Source organism: Camelus dromedarius, chromosome 5 (assembly GCF_036321535.1).
Source record: "Camelus dromedarius isolate mCamDro1 chromosome 5, mCamDro1.pat, whole genome shotgun sequence".
NCBI lineage: Eukaryota > Metazoa > Chordata > Mammalia > Artiodactyla > Camelidae > Camelus > Camelus dromedarius.
In genome coordinates this window covers 19,784,548-19,806,550 of record NC_087440.1, presented here as the reverse complement: position 1 = coordinate 19,806,550, position 22,003 = coordinate 19,784,548, and the positions used below count along the sequence as shown (strand labels likewise).

The following is a 22,003-nucleotide window of genomic DNA, read 5'->3' as shown; positions in this document are numbered from 1 at the left end:
AACTCCATTTTCTCCTTGAACAAGATAGAGCCAATAACTTTTTACACTTTCACGCAAGGACAAAGGAAATAGGCTAAATAAATAAATAAATAAATAAAAAGAGGTGGGGGCTTTTTCTGCATCACTGAACGTACGCATTCATTGAGGGCAGCTTCTTGACTTTCTTTCTTTCTTTGGAAGCCCAGCTCAAGGCAAAGCAGCATAAGAACAGGGGGCACACATTTTTTAAGTTCTCTCCGTTCGTGAAAGCAGTAACCTTGGAAACCAGGCTGGCATCACCCCCTTTTAGTCATAAAGTTTAGTTTCTCTGGCTTTTCTCCGTAATGTTTGGAGCACCGCTATTTTACCGTCTTTGGGGGGGGATAGGTTGTTGTTTTCTCTCCACATCTTTAGCACAAGCGAGAAAATCGTCTACTGAAGCAAGTACAAAATCTTTCTAGTCGCCCTTTCTGCCCGCAGCTCACCTACATAGATAGTAGTCGCGGCCTCGGCTGTCCTCAAAAACAAAAACTCGGGAAATAGGCACGCCCTGCACCTTGGGTCAAGGGAATTGTGCAGGTAAAAGCAAAATGGTACAGGAGCGTACCCTGACCGCCAAAATCAACAAAACCCTTTTCCTGACAGAGATAACCCTCGCGAGATAAGGCTGCAAAGAGCGAGAGAAGCCCACTGTCTCGCGAGAAGAGGGGGCGACGGCGGAAACTAGGAAATGGCCCCCTTGGCGACCCGGACCCAGCCAATGGGCGGGGCCAGAGTTAAATCCACCCTCTTCCGGCTCATTTCCCCGCCCCCTAACCCTGAAGTGTTGGGCCCGGGGTGCGGGCATCTGGGTTTTCCTGGTTCCGCCCAGCTGGTGCAGGGTAGTGTTCAAAGCCTCGGAACGCACTTTGGCCAGATTTGAGGAGGGGGGGGCGGGGAGGGGCCTGCGGCTTGCGGCCCCGCCCCCTTCTCCGGCTCGCCGGCTGGCGAATCGGCCCTGCTCCTCCTTCAGCCGGTCCTGGGGCCGCGTACCCCAGGCAACCCAGCAGCCGCGGCCTGAGTGTCTGCTCGCAGGTGTCGGCGTCGAAGCCCCGGACACAGCCTGGTTCGGCCCCATGGTGGGTTTCGGGGCCAACCGGCGGGCCGGCCGCCTGCCCTCCCTCGTGTTGGTGGTTCTGCTGGTGGTGATCGCGGTCCTTGCCTTCAACTACTGGAGCATCTCCTCCCGCCACGTCCTGCTTCAGGAGGAGGTGGCCGAGCTGCAGAGCCAGGTCCAGCGCACCGAGGTGGCCCGCGGGCGCCTGGAGAAGCGCAATTCGGACCTCCTGCTGTTGGTGGACTCGCACAAGAAACAGATTGACCAGAAAGAGGCTGACTACGGCCGCCTTAGCAGCCGGCTGCAGGCCAGGGAGGGCCTGGGGAAAAGATGCGAGGATGACAAGGTAAGGACGAGCCTTCTCCCCTCAACTCCCACAGTTTTTCTCAGCTCCTTGGTGTGGGGGTATTAGCCCGGTCGTGGCTGCCTTATGCCTTCCAGAATTGTAGCCTTGGAGGCTCCCCTTAGCGCTAACAACCCTATTTCTATCAGACTTTTCCCGGTTTATCACCGCCACTTTCTCCGGTCCCTGCCAGACGAAACTGGCTGTAAGTTCTGGTTCTCAAGAGTGGCCTGTGTGTGGATGCCGCCTTTTCTCCAAGCTCAGCTGCTGAGCTGGCAGTAGTAATCATCTGGCCTATGTGGCCGGCCGCCTTACGCTTACAGAGATACACAAATCTGGAGACTGCCAGGTTTGGTATGAGTATTGTTGCCTTATCCTTTATTCCGTGCTCACTGATCATTATTCATTTCTTTATTTAAAGAATGGGGCCTTCTCTAACTCCTCCACCTTATGGTGGTCACTATATATTTTTTAAACAGTCTAACTTTTCTTAAATCTTTATAGGCTATGATTAAGCAGTTAAATAATCAGATATGCTGCCTTTTTTGTGATCAAAATGTTATGAAAGAGGGGTTCTAGAGCCATATATGAGCCACACTTGTGACTTGAACATAGTTAATCCAAAATTATGTACTCAATTTCAGTTGTTAATGAAATTAGCCAAAAAGGTAGAATCTAAAAATATATTCTAAGCAACAGAATCACATGTCATTGTCCTCAGAGATCTTGAAAGGAAATAAAAATGAAATTTTGTATGCTTAAGTAGCTATTAGGGTTGGTGTTTTATGAGGGGGAAGGCCTTACAAAGTTTAAATTTAAAAAGTTTAAAGCTAGACTGTAAGTAGCCCTGCCACTGAATAGTCTTTGTTCTCACTCTTGGGAACCATAATATTAATTTATGACCTATGCAACTTCTGTTAATATACCAGAGTTGTGAAAATTTCTGGATGGATTAAGTAGAGGCCTTTCTTTCTGGACCCTTCTTTGGTAATCTTCACATTGTTTTTTGTGTTCCAATTAAATACGTTTGTATTTTGTACATCAAACTTATTTATAGTAAATCATTGTAAATTAAAATCTCCTGAGCTCTCAACTTCCTTATAGTCATCATTCTCTACCTTATTTCTTATTTCATGAAGATTGAGGCCCTCAGGTAAGTGTTTTTCTATAACCTACACCTTTACCATAACATAGACAGCTTCTGAAAGGAGCAGCAGATCAGCAAATTTATAAACATACTATATACTGAACTCTGTAGACTGAAAAATTCTCCAGGTGGAAAAGGCAGAAATCCATGAAATTCTGAAGAATTAAAATGAGGTCTTCAGACTTGGAATGGTTAGGCATTACTATTCAGATTCTCTGAAATCTGAAAAGAAAGGTGTCTTCTATTAATTTATACTCTGGATTTCATTTCTTCCATCTACTGGACTGTAATTATCAGTTTCTTTCAGTAGGTTTTCACTTTTACCTTCAACCAAGTGTAGGTGTTTCCTGTTCTAAAATTTTTTTTATTCATTACTCCCTTCTCCCAGTCAACCGATGTCTTTTTTTACTTTCACTGCTAAACTCCAGTTATTGGTGGTCTATAAATGCTTCATCTATTTCCTTTTTCATCTCCATTCTAATCTTTTTCTTTTCTGTATACCATCCTTCTTTCCTCCTCTTTTCTGATGTTACTCTCTTGAAGATCACAAGTGACAGTCTTCCTGGTCAAATCCAAAAAAATTTTTAATTCTCATTCTATTTAATCTCTGAGTAATTGATTGTCTCTAGCTTTCTGGAAACGATCTCCTTTTTTACTTCTGTATCATTGAACTCTCCAGTTTTGCTCTTATCTTCTTCATTATATTCTTTGCTGGATTTTTTTTTTCCTCCTTCCAACTGCCTAATAACAATAGACTTTACTCTTGGGCCTTTGCTTAACCCTTTAGAGCAGTATTTCTCAAAGTGGTGTTAAACAGAATACTGTCCTAGGAATTGTTCATAAATGGTCAGGGGAAAAAAGGAAAACCTCTTTTATTGGAGGGAAATGTTAAATAATATAAGTAGTATATCCTCCTATTGGAGTTCCTAATGCCTGCTAGCATGTAAAGGCTCTGAGAAATGTATTAGTAAAGAAGTCTATTTAATTTTGTTTAACCTAGTATCTATCAGCCTACTTGTTACCATGGTACAGAAGAATGTAGCAAAGCACACTAGTTTGGGAAATGTTGCCCAGGTATCTTAACTATTGTTTGGCTAATGTTCTATGCATCTGGCTTAGAAATCTATTATCTCTCATTTGTATGTCAGTTTCATATTTTGAACTAGTACACCATCTTTGTTGGAGTGCTTGTGAGTGTTTGTTCTTGGGGTTAATGAGGAGGCTTTGAGTTTCTAATAGAAAGGGTTGTCTTGGTCTAGATGAGCTGTAGATGAAATTTGTCTTTCAGAGGTGTTTCCTTTATTCCTGCTACTCCTTCAATAGCTGAGAGGAGGGATTTATTTTTTGTAAATGACCTAAAATCCCTCTGGGTGGTGGTAGTGTTGGAGAAAGGAGGAGTAAATTTGACAATTAGAAGGGTCTTCCATTTTAAAAAGACTCAGTTTAATGTTTATGTTAACGTAGCCTCTTTAGAATAAAGGCTCTGCCTTTCAGGGTTTTTACCTGTAGCAGACACTGGTGGTGGCCCCCTCAATAGTCATTAATACCCCTTGTTTTATTTGGTATATATCCTTCCTTGTGACTCCAGGCTAAGTCCTGATTGGTCTAAACTGATTATGGTAATTTCATTATTCCCAGGGATTAGTTTAGGAAGGGGCTGGCTAGAGTGAGTTGAGGGAAAGTTTCCTTGCTCCTTAAAAGAGTCGTTACTTGCACCTCTGTGATACTCTTACCCAAATCAAAAATCTCCACTGTAATCATAAGAAAGCATCAAACAAACTCATAGTCAGTAAAATTCTACAAAATACCTGACCAGTACTCTTCAAAAGAGTCACACTTAAAAGAGATGGTCTCTCCTGCCAAATGTTGCTTCTTCATGTGATACCTGAAATCGAGGCAACCAGAGTGCCAGGAGAGTTTAGCTAAGAAATGTCTGAGGCACTGAAGATGACAGAGTAGGATGTTACAATAGAATATTGGCACTTGTTATGTAAGATTAAAAAAAAATTTCCTTGTTGTTTAAGCCATTAAAGTTGAGACTTCCCTAGATGCAGCCTAAGATGTCCGATTAACAGTGTCATTGTCATGGTAGTGTCTGAAGTGTAGGTTAAATCTTACTTGTCCACAGGGCAATGTGGGCAGTAACCTCAAATCTGCATATGGTTTTGAGGCTTTTCAAGGATCTTTGTCTTAAGTGTCAACAGTGGTGTTTGGATGCTTGGCTAGGGTACTTCCTTCACAGTCTTTTGGAGACCAGGATTTTATGGCAGCATCACCCTTCCGTACTCCATAGATGCTCCCGCACCAAAAAAAATCCCTTTGCCCTGATGAGCTAGCTGCCTTAGGTAGGTGTAAGCAGGGGGGTTTGGCAAAGCAGTCCTTTCTCAGGCTACCTTTTTAAAAAAATAAAGTGTTATATTGAACATTTTAGATCTATGGAATTATTGCAAAGATAGTACAGAGAGTTTCCTCATACCCTACACCTAGTTTCTCCTATTATTCACATCTTACATTAATATGGTACATTTGTCATAATTAATGTCTTGTAAGGACACCAGTCATTATTGGATTAGGGTCCCACTCTAATGTCCTTGATACATTATTATTAATTGAAGTCCATATGTTATTCAGATTTTCTCAGTTTTTCATTAATGCCTTTTTTCTGTTCCAGAATCCCAACCAGGGTACCACGTTATATTTAGTTGTCCTATCTCTTTAGGCATCTTTTAGTTGTGACCATTTTTCAAACTTTCTTTGTTTTTGATGATCTTGACAGTTTTGAGGATTATTGGTTAAGTATTTAATAGAATGTTCCTTAATTGAGGTTTGTTTTTTGCTTTACTCATGGTTAGATTCAGGTTATGGTTTTGGAGAAAGAACACAGAGGTAAAGTCCCATTCTCATCACATCATATCAAGGGTGTATCTCTCAAAATGACTTATCATTAGATGTTAACCTTGATCACCTGACTTGCAGTAGTGTTTGTCAGGTTTCTTCCCTGTAAAGTTACTCCTTTTTTCTCCTTTTCCATCCTGTACTCTCTGGAAGGAAGTTACTGTGTGCAGCCAACATTGAATGAGTTGGGAGTTACTATCTCCTTAAGGGCAGAGTATCTACATAAATTATTTGTAATTTTTCTGTAAGGACCTTTGTCTCTTCTTTCTAATTTATTAATAAATTAATCATTTATTAATATTTATTATCATTTATTTATATCACTGTGGACTCATGGATATTTATTTTATACTTTAGGTTATTATCCAGTGCTACTGTATTTATTTTGTTGCTCAAATTGTTCTAACTTTGGCCATTGTGAGCTCTTTCAGTTGCCTCCTATATCCTTTGGACATAATACCCCATCATTGTGACACACCCTTTCCTTTCTGACACTACCAGATGCTCCTGGATTATTTTGTATACTTCCTGCCCTTCCTGGTTCCCTTCATTGGGATATGGTATTAGAGATAAAGATCTAGGTGCTAGGTGTACTCATTGCTACTGTCAGGCTGTCTTTGGAAATCTAGGAATCCCTGCTCAGTAGGAATTAGAAAGGTGATATTGGACATATTCCAATTTATTATTCTATCTTGCCATTTTCAGTCTGTTACCTGGCCTTTTAGAACACAGAAATTCTTTAAGGGAGCTTGAAATTGTCCAGGGAATTGAGAAACAAGCTCCGCTTCTTTGGGATTCCCCCCCACATTTGCCTTATTTTTTTGTCTTCCTCCCTAAAGGTTTTCAGCCTTGAGGGGTATATTAGTTTGCTAGGGCTGCCATATAAAATACCACAGACTGGTTGGCTAGAAATGACAGAAATATATGTTCTGATGGTTCTGGAGTCTAGAAATCCAAGGTTGAAGTCCCAGCAGTTCTTCTGGATCCTCTCTCCTTGGCTCACAGATGGCCACCACCTTGCTGCTTTGTCATCACATGGTTGTCCCTCTGTGCCCCCACATCCTTGGTGTCTATTCTAATAAGGATATCAGTCATATTGGATTAGGGTCCCACACTAATGACCTCATTTTAACTTAATCATCTCTTTAAAGACATTATTTCCAAATAGGTTACATTCTGAGGTACTGGGGTTTGAGACTTCAGTATATGGGTTTTGGGGGAACACAGTTCAGCCCATAACATGGGGGATCTGTGACACACACATTGCTTTTTCTTTCCTCTTTCTGTCAGAAAGGCTCTTCTATTTCCTGAATGTAGGTTATTTCTCTTATCCTAGCTTGAATTCTTACCTGTATCTTATACTAAAGTTATATAGTCCAGGTGGGCCAAGTCAAGCTCTCAATAAATAAAAAGAGCTGTTAGAATGTGAAAACAGTCCTTCCCAAAATTGTTGTTTCATTACAAATGCAAAAAAAAAAAAAAAGTCAGTTTTGAGGTCTGAAGCTGAACAATAAATGATGTCTTTTTCCCTTTAACAACCATAATCCTCCCTGAGGCAGTATATACCTTTGTTTGAATAGGGAAAAGATCATGTGCCAAGAAAGGAGAATGGGGAACATATTACTTTTTTTTTCCCCCAAAAAAATCCTCATTGTGTGTGTGTGTGTCTGTGTGTGTGTCTACAACACTCATACACATACCAAATAAGCATATGTAAGATCCCTGGCACATATTAGATATTCGTTACCATGGGCTCAAATCCTGACTCTGCCATTTAATATGTGTAGAACCTTTGGCAAAATCACTTAACGTCTCTGTATCTTGGTTCCTCATCTAAAATAAGGACAGTAATAGTTACCCCTCTCATTCTTGTGAAGTTTAAATGACTAAGTTCATTTAAATGTTTGGAATAATGCCTACCACATATTAAAAAAAAAGAGAATGTTTAATAAGTGTTGCAAGAGCTTTTATTATTCCACAACTACTTCCTTATTTCTGTCCTCCCTTCTCTCTACCCGTGTTCCTGCTTAAGATCTGTCCTAGCTCTAGCCAACCTGCCTCACCTTTCCTCCTGGTTGTCTGACTCCAACCCCTGTCCCCTTTCCTGGTCCACTTCTAATTAGGCTTAGTTGACTCCTCCCTTATTTGCCTCAGCTAACTCCCTGGAGCCTGGCTGTCCCTCTGTAATTTGATAATCAGCCTCCTATAATTCTAGTATGCTGCACGTGAAAATTCCCGCTTTTCCCTCTGCTTCCCCATACGGGTTATGGGGTCACGTTCCCCACAACATGACCAAACTCTAGCTGTCATTTAATTGCTAATTTAAATTATTCATATACCATATAAAACTTATATCTCCTCCCTAAACTATATCCCTTTCCTACCTTCTTGGTCCCTCTAATGCTTGTGCAACTATTATTAAGACTGAGTTAGAAGTTTTGGTGTCATCTTTGATTCCTTCAGCATCTCATATTCACTGATTCAACACGCAGAGGAGCTACTTGATCAAATCGAGTTAAAAATTGGTTATGACATACGAATGACCAATAGGCACATGAAAAATGCTCACTATCACTAATTATCAGAGAAATGCAAATCAAAACTGCAATGAGGTATCACCTCACACTAGTCAGAATAGCCATCATTCAAAAATCCTTAGATGAAAAATGCTGGAGAGGGTGGGGAGAAAAGGGAACCCTCTTGCACTGTTGGTGGGAATGCAGTTTGGTGCAGCCATTGTGGAGAACAATATGGAGACTCCTCAAAAGACTAGGAATAGACATACCATATGACCTAGCAATCCCCCACCTGGGCATATATCCAGAAGGAACCCTAATTCAAAAAGACACCTGTACCCTATTGTTCATAGGAGCACTATTTACAATAGCCAAGACATGGAAACAACCTAAATGTCCATCGACAGGTGACTGAATAAAGAAGATGTGGTATATTTATAGAATGGAATACTATTCAGCCATAAAAATGACAACATAATGCCATTTTCAGGAACATGGATGTCCCTGGAGAATATCATTCTAAGTAAAGTAAGACAGAAAGAGAAAGAAAAAATATCATGATATCACTCATATGTGGAATCTAAAAAAATAAATAAATAAATAAATAAAAGAAAAAAGAAGAGGACAAATGAGTTTAATATGAAACAGCAACAGACTCACAGACATAGAATACAAACTTGTGGTTGCCAGCGGGGAGGTGGGTGGGAAGGGACAGTGTGGGAGTTCGAGATTGGTAGATACTGACCGGTACATATAGAATAGATAAACAAGTTTATGCTGTATAGCATAGGGAAATATATATAAGATCTTGTGGTAGCTCACAGCGAAAAAAAATGTGACAATGAATATATGTATATTCATGTATGACTGAAAATTTGTGCTGTATGCCAGAAATTGACACAGTATTGTAAACTGATTATAACTCAATAATAATTAAAAAAAAAAAACCAAAAAAACTGGCTGCAGTATAGAGAATTGATTGGAAAGGAAGCAGGAGCTTTCTCACTAGTCTCCTTACCCAGGACTCTATTTCTCTCAGTTAGTTCTCCCCCTTAAGCAAACCTGATCTTCCTCAAACCTTACTTTCAGAGTAGTTCTATCACTCAATGTGTCCAATCAGAATTCTGCTGCCTGATCTTTAGAATCTTCCATGGAGTGGCTCCAACTACTTCGTCTCAAACTATCTCCTGACCCAAACTGTGTTCCTGCCTTTCTGGGTCGTGTTAATTCCTGTTTCTGAACCTTTGTTTCTGTTATTTGACCCTTAGCCTCTTGCCTCTTTTCTGTTTCTCTGTTACACCAGTCTTTTGGTCTGTCTACCATGAAGCCCTCTGGGACTTCTGACTTGACGCATGCTTTTTCTTCTTTGTACACAATTAACATTTATTGTTTGAGTAACACTAATTTATTTGGTTTTTCATTTTTCACTAATAGCTTCTTATTAACTTTGTTAATGCTTGTTAACTTTGTCTTATCAACAAAATTTTAAGTTCCTTGAGGAAGGACTGCATTTTAAAAATTTTCCAATAAACTCTTGATAGTCCTTAGTGCTGATACAAAGTGCTGCGGGTTACTGGATTAGGGTGGACCCTAATCCAGTTTTTTGTGTCCTTATAAGAAGAGGAAATTTGGATACACAGAGACACAGGGAAGAAAGCCATGTGGAGATGGAGGCCTTGACTAGAGTGATGCACTTATAAGCCAAGAAATGCCAAGATTGTCAGCAACCACTAGAAGCTAAGAAGCAAGGAAAGATCCTTCTCTCAGGCCTTCAAATAGAAAGTATGGCCCTACAGACAATCTAATTTTGGACTTTTGGCCCCCAGAATTGTAAGAGGATAAAGTTTGGTTGTTTTAGTCACTGAGTTTGTGGTACTTTGTTATAACAGGTCTAGGAAACTAAATATAAGAGTCAATAAAAACTCCAGCAGAGTTTTGTTTTGGTTTTTTTTTTGGTGGAAACTTACAAGCTGATTCTAAAATGTATGTGAAAATGCAAATAACCTAGAATAGCCGGAACAATTTTACAAAAGAACAAAGTTGGAGAACTTACACTCCCTGATTTCTATATTTATTGTAAAGATACAGTAATCAAGACAGCATGGAATTATTTTAAAAAATAGGCATATAAATCACTGGAACCAAATAGAGTGCAGAAATAGACCCACAGATAAATGGTCAACTAATTTTGGCAGAAATGCCAAGGCAATTTAATGGGGAAAGGAAAGTCTTTTCAACAAAAGAGGTTAAAGTGACTAGATATCTTTACAGCAGCATGGTGGGTAGTCGTGTTTTATATGTTGTGCTGCCTCACAACATATATAAAATTAACTTGAAATGAATCATGGATCTAAATGTAAAAGGTGAAACTATAAATCTTCTAGAAGACAGCACAGGAGAAAATATTTGTGACTTTGGATAGGCATGGATTTTTGAGGGCATGAAAAGCGTGAACCATAAAGAAAAAGACTGATTAATTGGATTATAAAATTAAAACCTTTGTTCCTCAAAAGGCACTATTTTAAAAAAGAAAGAAAAAGCAAGGCATGGATACATTTATCTGACAGAAGAACTATATCAGGACCCAGCCCACCAACCAGCAAGCCAACACCAGCCCCCAAACACCCATAGCCCCAGCCCTGCCTACCAGCAGGCCAGCACCAGCTCCAAGACCCCCAGAATCATAACCTGAGAGCCCTGCCCTGCCCACCAGTGAGCTGGCACTAGCCCCAGGACCCCTTGGGCCCCAAATCCACCCACCAGCAGGCTGATACCAGCTCCAAGACACCTTGGACCCCTCAGCCAGCTGCCCCAAGATACAGCCCCACTCACGAGTGAGCCAGCACCAGCTTTGGGACACCGAGATCCTGCAGTGAGCCATGTTGGGAACTGACTTCACCCATCAGTGTGCTAACACTAGCCCCAGGACCTCAGGAACCTCAGCCAGTAGTCTTGCAACCCAGCCTTACCAACCAGTGGCCAGCAGCCTCTGTACAAGGCAAGGGCTGGGAAGCAACAGGACTAGGGGCCAGCCACACCTACCATACTGCCCACAGTAGTCTGACCACCACAGCAATAGGACCCACATAAAGCACATAGGGGCACCTTTCAAGCATATAGCTCTAGTGACCAGAGTGGACTGTGCTGCTGGGGTGCATAGGATGTCTTCAAAAGACCACTTTTCCAAGGTTGGGAAAGAAAACCAACCTACCAGACACTTAGAAATAAAAATAGCAAATTAGGCAAAATGAGGCAACAGGGATATCTTCCAAATGAAGGAACAAGATAATATCCCAGAAGAGCTAAGTGAAGTGGAGATAGGCAATCTACCCAATAGAGAGTTTAAGGTAATGATAGTAAAGAGGTTCAAAGAACTCACTAGAAGATTGGATAAGCCAAGTGAGAAGTTAGAAATTTTTAACAAAGAATTAGAAAATATAGGGGGGAGGGTATAGCTCAAGTGGTAGAGCACATACTTAGCATGCAGGAGGTCCTGGGTTCAATCCTCAGTACATCCTCCAAAAAAGATAAATAAACCTAGTTACCTCCCCCTACCAAAATAAAATAATTAAATAATACAGTGATAAATAGAACATAAAGCTATTAGAAAATATAAAGAACCAAACAGAGATGAAGAATACAATAACTTAAATGAAAAGTACACTAGAAGGAATCAGCAGTAGATTAGATGATACAGAGGACTGGATCAGTGAAGTGGAATACAGAGAAGTGGAAATCACTGAAGCTAAGAGAAAAAAGAAAAAGAAGTAAGAACAGTTTAAGAGACCTCTGAGACAACATCAAGCATACAGTGGGTACCAGAGAGAGAGAAAGGGGCAGAGAATGTAATTGAAGACATAGCTGAAAAACTTCCCTAATCTGGGAAAAGAAACAGACATCCAGGTCCAGGAAGCACAGAGAGTCCCAAAGAGGACCACACCAAGACACATAATTAAAATGGCAAAAATTAAAGATAAAGTATATTAAAAGCAGCAAGGGAAAAGCAACAAGTTATGCACAAGGGAACTCCCATAAGGCTATTAGCTGACTTTTCAGCAGAAACTCTGCAGACCAGAAGGGAGTGGTATATTTAAAGTAATAAAAGGGAAAAACCTAAAGCCAAGAATACTCTACCCGGCAAGGCAGATTTGATTCAGATTTGATGAAGAGATCAAAAGCTTTACAGCTAAGCAGAAGCTTTAAAGAGTTCAGCACTACCTAACTAGCTTTACAAAAAATGTTAAAGGGATTTCTCTAAGTGAAAAAGAAAAGGCCACAACTAGAAACATGAAAATTAGAAAAGGAAAAAAATCTCATTACAAAGGCAAATATACTACAAAGGTAGTAAATCAGCCACGTATAAAGCTAGTAGAAAGGTTAAAAGATAAAAGTTGTAAAATAGTATATATCTATAATAAGTAGGTAAGGGATACGCAAAACAAAAATATGTAAAATATATCAGAAACAGTAAATGTTGGTGGTGGGGAGTAAAAATGCAGGATTGTTAAAATATGTTTGAACTTACGAGATCAGCAACTTAAAATAATGTCTATGTTGATATAGATTGCTATGTACAGTGTGGAGAATATAGTAACTAAATATGTATTATCTTTGTATGATGACGTATCATAACTAGACTTTTTGTGGTGATCATTTTGAAATGCATAGAAATGCCAAGTCACTATGTTGTGTAACAGGAACTAATATATTGTTGTAGGTCAGTTATACTTCAAAAACAAGCCAAAAAACTCATAGTAAAAGGGATCAGATTTGTGGTTACCAGAGGCAGGGGGAGAAGAAATTGAAATAAGGTGGTCAAAAGGTCAAAACAAATTTCTAGTTATAATATAAATAAGTACTAGGGATGTGATGTACAACATGATAAATATAATTAACACTGCTGTATGTTATATATGAAAGTTATTAGGAGAGTGAATCCTAAGAATTCTCATCAGAGGAAGAAAAATTTTTTTCTACTTCTTTCATTTTGTATCTGTATGAAATGATGGATGCTCACTAAACTTATTGTAATAATTATTTCATGATGTATGTAAGTCAAATCATGCTATACACCTTAAACTTATGCAGTATTGTATGTCAGTTGTATCTCAATAAAACTGGAAGAAAAAATTAGAATATATAAAAACCCTTAAGACAACTCAATAAAGGACAACTCAGTTTTTGAAAATGAGGAAAAAATTTGAACAGACATTTCATCAAAGATTTATGAATAGCAAATAAGCACGTGAAAAGATGCTCAATAAAATTAGTCATCAAGAAATGCAAATTAAAGCCACAGTGAGACACCATTACACATCCATTAAAATGACTAATAGAAAAAGACTGACAACACCAAGTGTTAGTGTGGATGTAGGTCAGCTACAACTGTCATACACTGCTGGTGGGAGTATAAAATGGTGAATCCACTTTGGAAAACCGCTTAGCAACTCCTTATAAAGTTAAATATATCTTTAAAGTTAAATATTTATATTATAAATATGACCCAGCCATTTCATTGCTAGATATTTGCCTAAGAGAAATGAAAACATACGGCCACACAAAGACTTATACACAAATATCTGTAGTAGCTATATTCACAAAACCCCAAAAATGGAAAAACCCAAATGTTCATCAGCAGGTGAATGGATATACAAAATGTGATAAATCCATGCAGCAGAATATTATTCAGCAATAAAAAGGAATGCGTTACTGATACACTCAACAGCATAGATGAATCTCAAAACCATTATTCTGAGTGAAAGAAGCCCAATGTAAGAGTACATACTTATGATTCCACTTATATAGTTGTCTAGACAAAGCAAACTAATCCTTAATAATACAAAACAGAACAATTGTTGCTTGAGGCCAGAAGAGGAGGGAGGGAAGACAAAAGGACAAGAGGAAACTTTGAAGGAGTGGTAAAAATGTTATATCTGGATTGTCATGGTGATTACACAGATGTGTAAAGTTATCAAAAGTCATCAAATTGCAAAGTTTAAATAGATGCAGTATATTTTATGTAAATTATACAACTAGGTTGTTAAAAAGTAAAAATAAAACATGCAGTAGAAATGAGGGAAAGCCAATCAATGGCTTCCTATTGCCCTTAACATAGCTCGCAAATATTTTGGCAGTCTGACTTCAGCCTTGCAGTCCAGCATTAAATATTATCATTCTCCCTTTAGCTTCCTCTACTCCACATACTGAAATTTTAGATCCTCAAACTTTCCATGCTTTTCCCTATTCTGTGCTTTGAAACTACAGTGCTCTACATTCGGAACCCTCTTCTCATCTCTCCCAAGCTTCTTATTCCTACAAACCTCTCACTCATTCCTCACTTATTCCTTACCTCACTAGAACCTAATCTTTTTTAGGACTCAACTAATACTCTCTTTCTCAGAAATGTCTTCCCTAAGCCCTTAAATGAGGTTAAGACCTCCTCTAATATTCCCTGCTCAATTGTAAACCCTGTACATACACTGTATCTGTCTCTTGGTCACTGCTGTATCCATATCATGTAGCATAGGCACTGACCCAAAATAGAAACTCAAAGATATCTGATGAATAAAGAAATGAAATTGAGGTTAAAAATGGAAGCACGGGGTATATAAACGTTGAGTGGGAGAGGGATCAGATGAGAGAAAATGGGTGTTACTGAAGCTAAGGGAGTTTTAAGGAGGGACAGGAGAGATCAACAGTACAAAGTGCTAAAGATAGTCAAATTTAAGAGTGAAAAATGTTAGTGGGTTAGGCCTTTGTTAATCATCAAATGAGAAAATGTTTCACCCCAAGTTGAATTTAAATTAGATGTATAGGTTTGAAGTTGTAAAACAAAAGTAAATCATTTTATATTAAATAGAAAAGGCTTCCTGGAGATAAGTTTTGAAGTTGTCCTTAGGGGAAGTACATAATTTGGCAGAGAAGGAGAATCTGACATAGAAGGCAACAAATCAAAAGCTCTGAGGCAACATTGTTCAAAAGGAGCTACTTGGCCAGGAGAAAAAAAAAAAGGCAAGAAAGTTAGATAAAGTTAGTTAGGAATCAGAAAGAGAAACTTGAAGCACTGTGAGGAACTGAAATTCCTGCATGCCTCGCCTGTGTCTGGAGGGACACCTAGACTTTCAGTCAAAGGCAATGTTAATTCTCTTCCAAGGAAGAAACTGAAATACGGAAATAGGTCCTCATTCATAAAAAATAGTTCTTGATTAATGAAACCACAGTTCAACAAGTACTCCCTATTGCTTCAGAGGACATATACCACTTTGCCACATTACAAGAATTGTTTCTTTTCCTCTATGGAGTTGGGTGGAAGGAAGTTCCTTGAATGTTCTTTTGGCTTTTCTCTGCATAACTAAATCCTAACAAATATTTTTCAAGAATCAATTAGTTTTATAAGTTCCATGAAACCTCCTGAGATTCTCTGACCCTTATCCTTATCATGGGAGCAGGAAAAAGTGGAGAAATAGGAAAATAAGAAAGGAAGACCAAAAAAAAAAAAAGTAGGGACATGTTTCTGATATCTTTTTAGTACAGAGTATATAATGTGATCAATATATTTTTGTCAATTTAATTAATATGTTAGAGTTTTTAATACAAGACCAAATTTCTTTGAGATTAGCTATGCCAGTGTACCCAGGAAAGAAAAGAACTATTAAATATCAAACTCCGTACTGGACAGGATTTTATATATTTTCATTAATCCTCATTTTATGGTTGAAGAAACAGGGTTACGTGAGAGAATGGCAAAATTCTAAACTCAGGTCTGTTTGATTCCAGAAGCCCTTGCTTTTTCCAGTAAACTATATTACCTCACAGTATGTATCTATATCTATATCTGTACAGCTTTAAAATATTAAAAAAATAAAATAAAATTATATATTATTATATAAGAGCAGTTATCTTACCAACAAATCAAATAAATTTTGAGTATTCACTATGTGTGTTAGTTTCCTGGGGCTGCTGTAACAAAGCACTATAAACTGGATAGCTTAAAACAAGAGAAATTTATTATCTCACAGTTTTGGAGAGTAGAAGTCAACAATTAAGGTGTTGGCAGGACTGTGCTCCTACTGGACCCTCTAGGGGAAGATTCATATAGCTTCTAATAACCTGAAGAATCCTTACCTTATGGCAGCATAAATTCAGTCTCTGTCTCCATCTTCCATGGTTGTCTTCCCAATATGTCTGTGTGTTTTTGTCTCTATGCATGGCATTCTCCTCCCTAATTTTGTTTTCTCTTATAAGGATACCAGTCATATTGGACTAAGGTCTAGACTAATCCAGTATGACTTCATTTTAATTTGATTATATCTGCAGTGACACTATTTTCCAAATAAGGTCACATTCACAGTAATACTAGAGGGTTAAAACTTAAAACATATCTTTCAGGAGATACCCATAATAAGTCTATAAATCAATTTGGAGTGAACAGAATCTTAACAATAAATTGAATATTCCAATTCATGAACATGGTGTATATATTTTTTAGGTCTTCTTTAAATTCTTGCAGCAACATTTTATTATTTTCAGTGTTCAAGACTCACACATATTTTATTACACTTATCCCCAAGTATTTTCATGTATTTGATGCTATCAAAAATGGAATCATATATTTTATTCCATTTTCCACTTGTTCTTTGCAGGTGTATAGAAATGCTATTAATTTTTATATATTGATCATTTTCCTGCCCTAGAACTTATTATTTCTAGCACTAATGGAATCTAAGGAATTTTAAGGAATCTACAAAAAAGCCATTAGAGCTCATTAGTAGTAGCTTTTTTTGTAGATTCTTTAAAATTACTTCTGGACAAGATCACGTCATCTGCAAATAAAGGCAGTTTTTCCCCCTTTCCAATTGGATGCTTTTATTTTATTTTTCCTTGCCTTATTGCACTGGCTAGGAACTCCAGTACAATGTTAATTAGAAGTGGTGAGATTGGATATCCTTGCAGAGAGAATATTTAATAAAACTTGACACCCATTCATGATAAAAACTCTCAGCAAAATAATAATAGAAGGAAACTTCGTATTCAAAGATATCTCTCAAAACTCCACAACTAACATTTCATTTAATGGCAGAAGAGGAAATGCTTTCTCCTAAGATCAGCAACATTAAAGGGTTTTAAGTAGAGGAGTCGCTTATCAAGTTGAGCTTAAAACACTGCTGTGGCTACAGAATAGAGAATTTTTTTTTTAGAATAGACTTTATTTTTTTAGAGCAGTTTCAGGTTTACAGCAGAATTGAACAGAAAATACAGAATTCCCACATAGCCCTCCCCACTCACACAAGTATACTCCCCTACCCTTAACATCTCTCATCAGTGTGGCATATTTGGTACAATCAACGAACCAACATGGACACATTATTATTAACCAAATTCTATAGTTTACATTAGGGTTCACTCTTAATGTTGTACATTATATGGGCTTTGGCAAATGCATAATGACATGTAGCCCCCACTATAGTATCATACAGAATAATTTCATTGCTCTAAAAATCCCTTGTGTTCCATGTGTTCATCCCTCCCTCCCTCCCTCTCCCCAAACCCCTGGAAACCATGATCTTTTTATTGTTTCTAAAGCTGTGCCTTTTCCAGAATGTCATTTGGTTGGAATCGTATAGTTTGTAGCCTTTTCAGACTGGCTTCTTTAATTCAGTAGTATGTCTTGTAAGTTTCTTTCATGTCTTTCATGGCTCATTTTTTTTTTTACTGTGCACATATTTTTAAATTTACATATATGTACTGTTCATTGTTTCTAAGAACGTTTACAGTGTTAGCTTTTTAAACTTACATAGTTATCAAAAGAATAATGCCAACCACAAAATAAAAATTAATTCAAAAAGATACATACACCTTGCTATTAACAGCAACATTATTTATAATTGCCAAGATATGGAAGCATCCTAAGTGTGCATCAACAGTTGAGCAGATAATGAAGAAGCAGCATACATATATGTAATGGAATACAACTCACTGATAAAAAAGAATACTTTATCATTTGCAGCCCTTCATTCACTTTTTTTTTTTTCACTTCAAAAACCAGAATTTTATAACTGGCAGAGACTACAGAATAGAGAATTGATTGGAGGAGAGAAAAAGTAGTTGTAGGGAAGATGATTAAAAGGTTTTTATTTAAAAATACCTTTTAGTAGTACAGGTGAGAGATAATGGAGTCTTCAACTAAGCACTGTATAATTCTTAACCTAGGCAATACCAGCCTCAGGAGACGCTTTTGTTAGTCCTGATGACCGGGGAGTGTTAATGCATAGAGCCAGGAATGCTAGATGTTCTGTATTGCAGAAGAGGGTCCCAACAATGAAGAACTGTCCTGCTTCAAATGCCAGTTGCACCTTAATGGAGAAACACTGGGTCATTAAGTCACAGAAATGGAAAGAAATAGAATTATCAGGATTTTGTGATACATTTAATGTGAGATGGGGAGGCAAAGCTGAATCCCTTGATACTGGTTTGTGTAACCCAGTTGATAGTGGTGCTAGAAGTTAGTGTGAGAATAGTGCAATTTTAGGTAAGTCAGGTTTGAGGAATCTATGAAATATCTAGTAGGCAGTTGGGAATACACTTCTGGAACTCAGTAGAAAGGGCAAGCTAGGAACAGATTTAAGTCTCTTATGGTTGTTGAAGTCTAGGAATGACCTAGGTTATAGAGTGAAATGATAAATATGTAAGACAGAGCCTTGCAGCATATAAGGGTATAGTAGAGGAGGAGCAGGTTTAAATGACTGAGAAAGAGTAGCCAGAGAGAGAGGAAGAAAAGCTGGATACTGTGGTGGCATGTAGACCAAGGGAAAAGAGTTTTGAAGAGTCATTAGTGTTAATTGCTAGAATTATTTGCTTATAATTATCTCTCCATAACTAGATTGTGAGCCAGATAGGGCTGTACGTTTTGTTCATCTTTGTATTCCCACAGTTCTTGGCATAACATTACTTAGTAAATGTTTAAGATTCTTGAGGCAGAGTCCATATTTCTTAATCTGCGTATGTTTTAAGTACCTGGCTCATACGCAGTTAATAAATAATTGTTGAGTGAATAACCATGTCTGTACATTTATATTGTATCTACTTTTTCATGTCTTCCAACTTTATGTTGTGAATTTCTTGACTATAAAAATCTGGTCTAAATTTTGTAAACACTTAGATTTTTGGTACTATGCCCTGTGTGTGGACTCAGTAAATATTTGATGATTGATTCAGCAATTTGCACTGGTTCTTAATTAAAGCATGCATAAATATGTGCCGAGGCTTCCACAGATACTATCCACGCATCTGATTGCACTACTTTTCTGGAAGACGTGATCAAAATATTCTAATGTAAAGCCACTCGTTGTCAACTCATTATCGTTCTGACATACATAAAATATATCTTTTCTTTGATAGTACATCTAGATTAGTATTTATTCATTTAGAAACTTAAAAATATTTTTTCTGGTTCAATTTAGCATTTATATGAAAAGAAAATCTTAGGATTAGTTAATGGGAGCATAATGAAAAAAACTGAGTTTTCTTATATACTGCATATCATCAGGGACTTGTTTCATAAACTGAAACTAACTTAAAATAAATTCACAGGTGGTAAAATAAAGTAAATGTTTTTTCCTGATATAGTGCTTTATGATTTTTCAAAGCACATTATATACTAAGTCATTTACTTGGGAAAGTTGAGTATCTATCATGTGCTAGGCACTAGGGACAGAAAGATAAAATTCAATACTTGTCCTCATGGAACTTGATCTTATGGGGGAGACACCCATAGGGAAATAATGCATGGTGCATGATTAAATGCCACAGTAGAACTGTTCACAAAGGAGTTTCAATGTATAAAGGAACAATTGATTAACTGCTTCAGGAGGTCATCTTCAGTGAATCTTAATGGATAAAGAATAATTTACCAAACTTAGAGGTAAGGACAGAATGAACACAAATGAAGCCAAGAAAGCTTGAAAGTATGTTGTACCTTCACAAGTCAAGCAGTTCAATAGGAGAGTGGAATGCAAGGTACATGTTGGTGAGAACAAAGGGAATTTATGGCTGCAGATAAAGCTATTTAGGGCCAGACTCTTTATTATTTTTTTTATTGTGGTAAAATATATATAATATAACATTTACTATTTTAACCATTTTGAAGTTTGCAATTTAGGGGCACTGAGTACATTCACAATGTTGTGCAGCCACCACACTATTTCTAGAACTTTGACACCATCCCAAACAAAAACTCTGTACCCATTAAGCAATAATTGTCCCCCTCTCCCAGGCTCTGGTAACCTATATTCTACTTTTTGTCTCTGAATTTGTCTATTCTGGATACTTCATATAAGTGGAATCATACCACATTTGTCCTTTGTCTATGGCTTATTTCACTTGGCATAATGTTTTCAAGGTTTATCCATGTTGTAGCATGTGTCAGAACTTCATTCCTCTTTATGACTGAGTAATATTCTCTTATATGTATATACTACATTCTGTTTGTCCATTCTTCTGTTGATGAAGACTTGAGTTGTTTCCACCTTTTAGCTATTGTGAATAATACTCCTTTGAACATTGGTATGAAAGTCTCTGAATTTCTGTTTTCTGTTCTTTGGAGTATATACCTAGAAGCGGAAATGCTGGTCATTTGGTAATTCGATGTTTAAGTTTTTGAGAAACTACCAAAGTGTTTTCCATAGTGCCTGCACCATTTCCCATCAGCAAGGCACAGTGTAGATTCTAGTTTCTCCATATCCTTGTCAACACATGTTATATTCCTTTTTTAAAAAATTTTAATGATAGCTTTCTTCATGGTATCCCATCGTGGTTTTGATTTGCATTTCTCTGATGACTAATGATGTTAAATATTTTTCCTGTGCTTCTTGGCCATTTTTATCTTTGGAGAAATGTCTGTTCAAGTCCTTTGCTCATTTTTGAAGTAGATTGTTTTTGGTTGAGTTATAGTTCTATATGTAGTCTAGATATTAAATCCTTATCAGATCTATGATTCGCAAGTATTTTCTCTCCATCAGTTGTCTTTTCACTCTGTTAATAGTGTCCTTTGATGCATAAAAGTTTTGAATTTTGATAAAATCCAATTTTTTAATTCTTCCTTTTGTTGCCAGTACTTTTTATGTCATATTTAAGAAACAATCAAAAAAAACCTTCAAATAGAAGGTTACAAAGAGTTCCCCCTTATGTTTTCTTCTAAGAGTTTTACAGTTTTAGCTATTGAATTTAGGTTTTTGATCCATTTGAGTTAATTTTTCTGTATGGTGCTAGGTAAGGGTCCAGCTTCAGTCTTTTGCATGTGGTTATCCAGTTATTTCAACAGCATTTGTTCAAGAGACTTTTCTTCCCCCATTGAATGGTCTTAACATCCTTGTAGAAAAATCCATTGACCATATATATGAGGATTTATTTCTGGGCTTTCTAGGGCCAGACTCTTAGAAGCCTTATATGCCATACTAAGGAGTTAGATTTCACACTCATGGCCATGGAGAACAATATAATCAAATTTGTATTTTGAAGAGATAATTATGGGTGTAGTATGGAGAATAGTTGTAGAGAAAAGAAATTGAAGTCAAGATTAGTTAGGAAATATGTTACTGCAGACGTTTAGGCAAGAACTATGGGCCTGTTGTTGTGCAGCAAATCCCTAGAACTTTTTTGTCTTGCGAAATTGAAATGCTGTACCCACTGAACAAAACTCTCCTTTTCCCCTCTTCCAGCCCCTGGCTGAAAATGAATTTTTTTTTTTTTGATTTGAGAAAAAAATTTAGTATAAAAACTCTTACAGTGGCATAAAATTAAATCATGTTTAATTGCACATATATCAGATCCTTAACAGAGCAAAATTATATTAAATTAGAGCCTTTAGAAAATCGAGGGCATGTACTCACTCTAGGTGCTGAGAGCTGAAGTGAGCTCTTGTAGAATTATTTCTGGAAAAATGAGTGTCAGAAGACCAAGGACTGATACTGCCATGAAATTTTTTATTTGAAAGTAATGAATATGATCAGTTGAGGTAACTTTCACGGAAA

At 37.5% G+C, this 22,003-nt stretch overlaps 1 protein-coding gene across 2 annotated transcripts in view; it reads left to right on the top strand.

Annotated features, from left to right (window-relative positions):
- The first annotated feature begins 791 nt into the window (after positions 1–791).
- Positions 792–22,003, top strand: part of GOLM2 (golgi membrane protein 2) — a 93,019-nt gene continuing 71,807 nt past the window's right edge. For both annotated transcript variants that reach the window (XM_031453165.2, XM_010994920.3), the window contains exon 1: positions 792–1,421. In XM_031453165.2, coding sequence (XP_031309025.1) covers positions 1,095–1,421 — 327 coding nt within the window. In that variant the 5' untranslated portion in view covers positions 792–1,094. The remainder of the gene's footprint in view (positions 1,422–22,003) is intronic.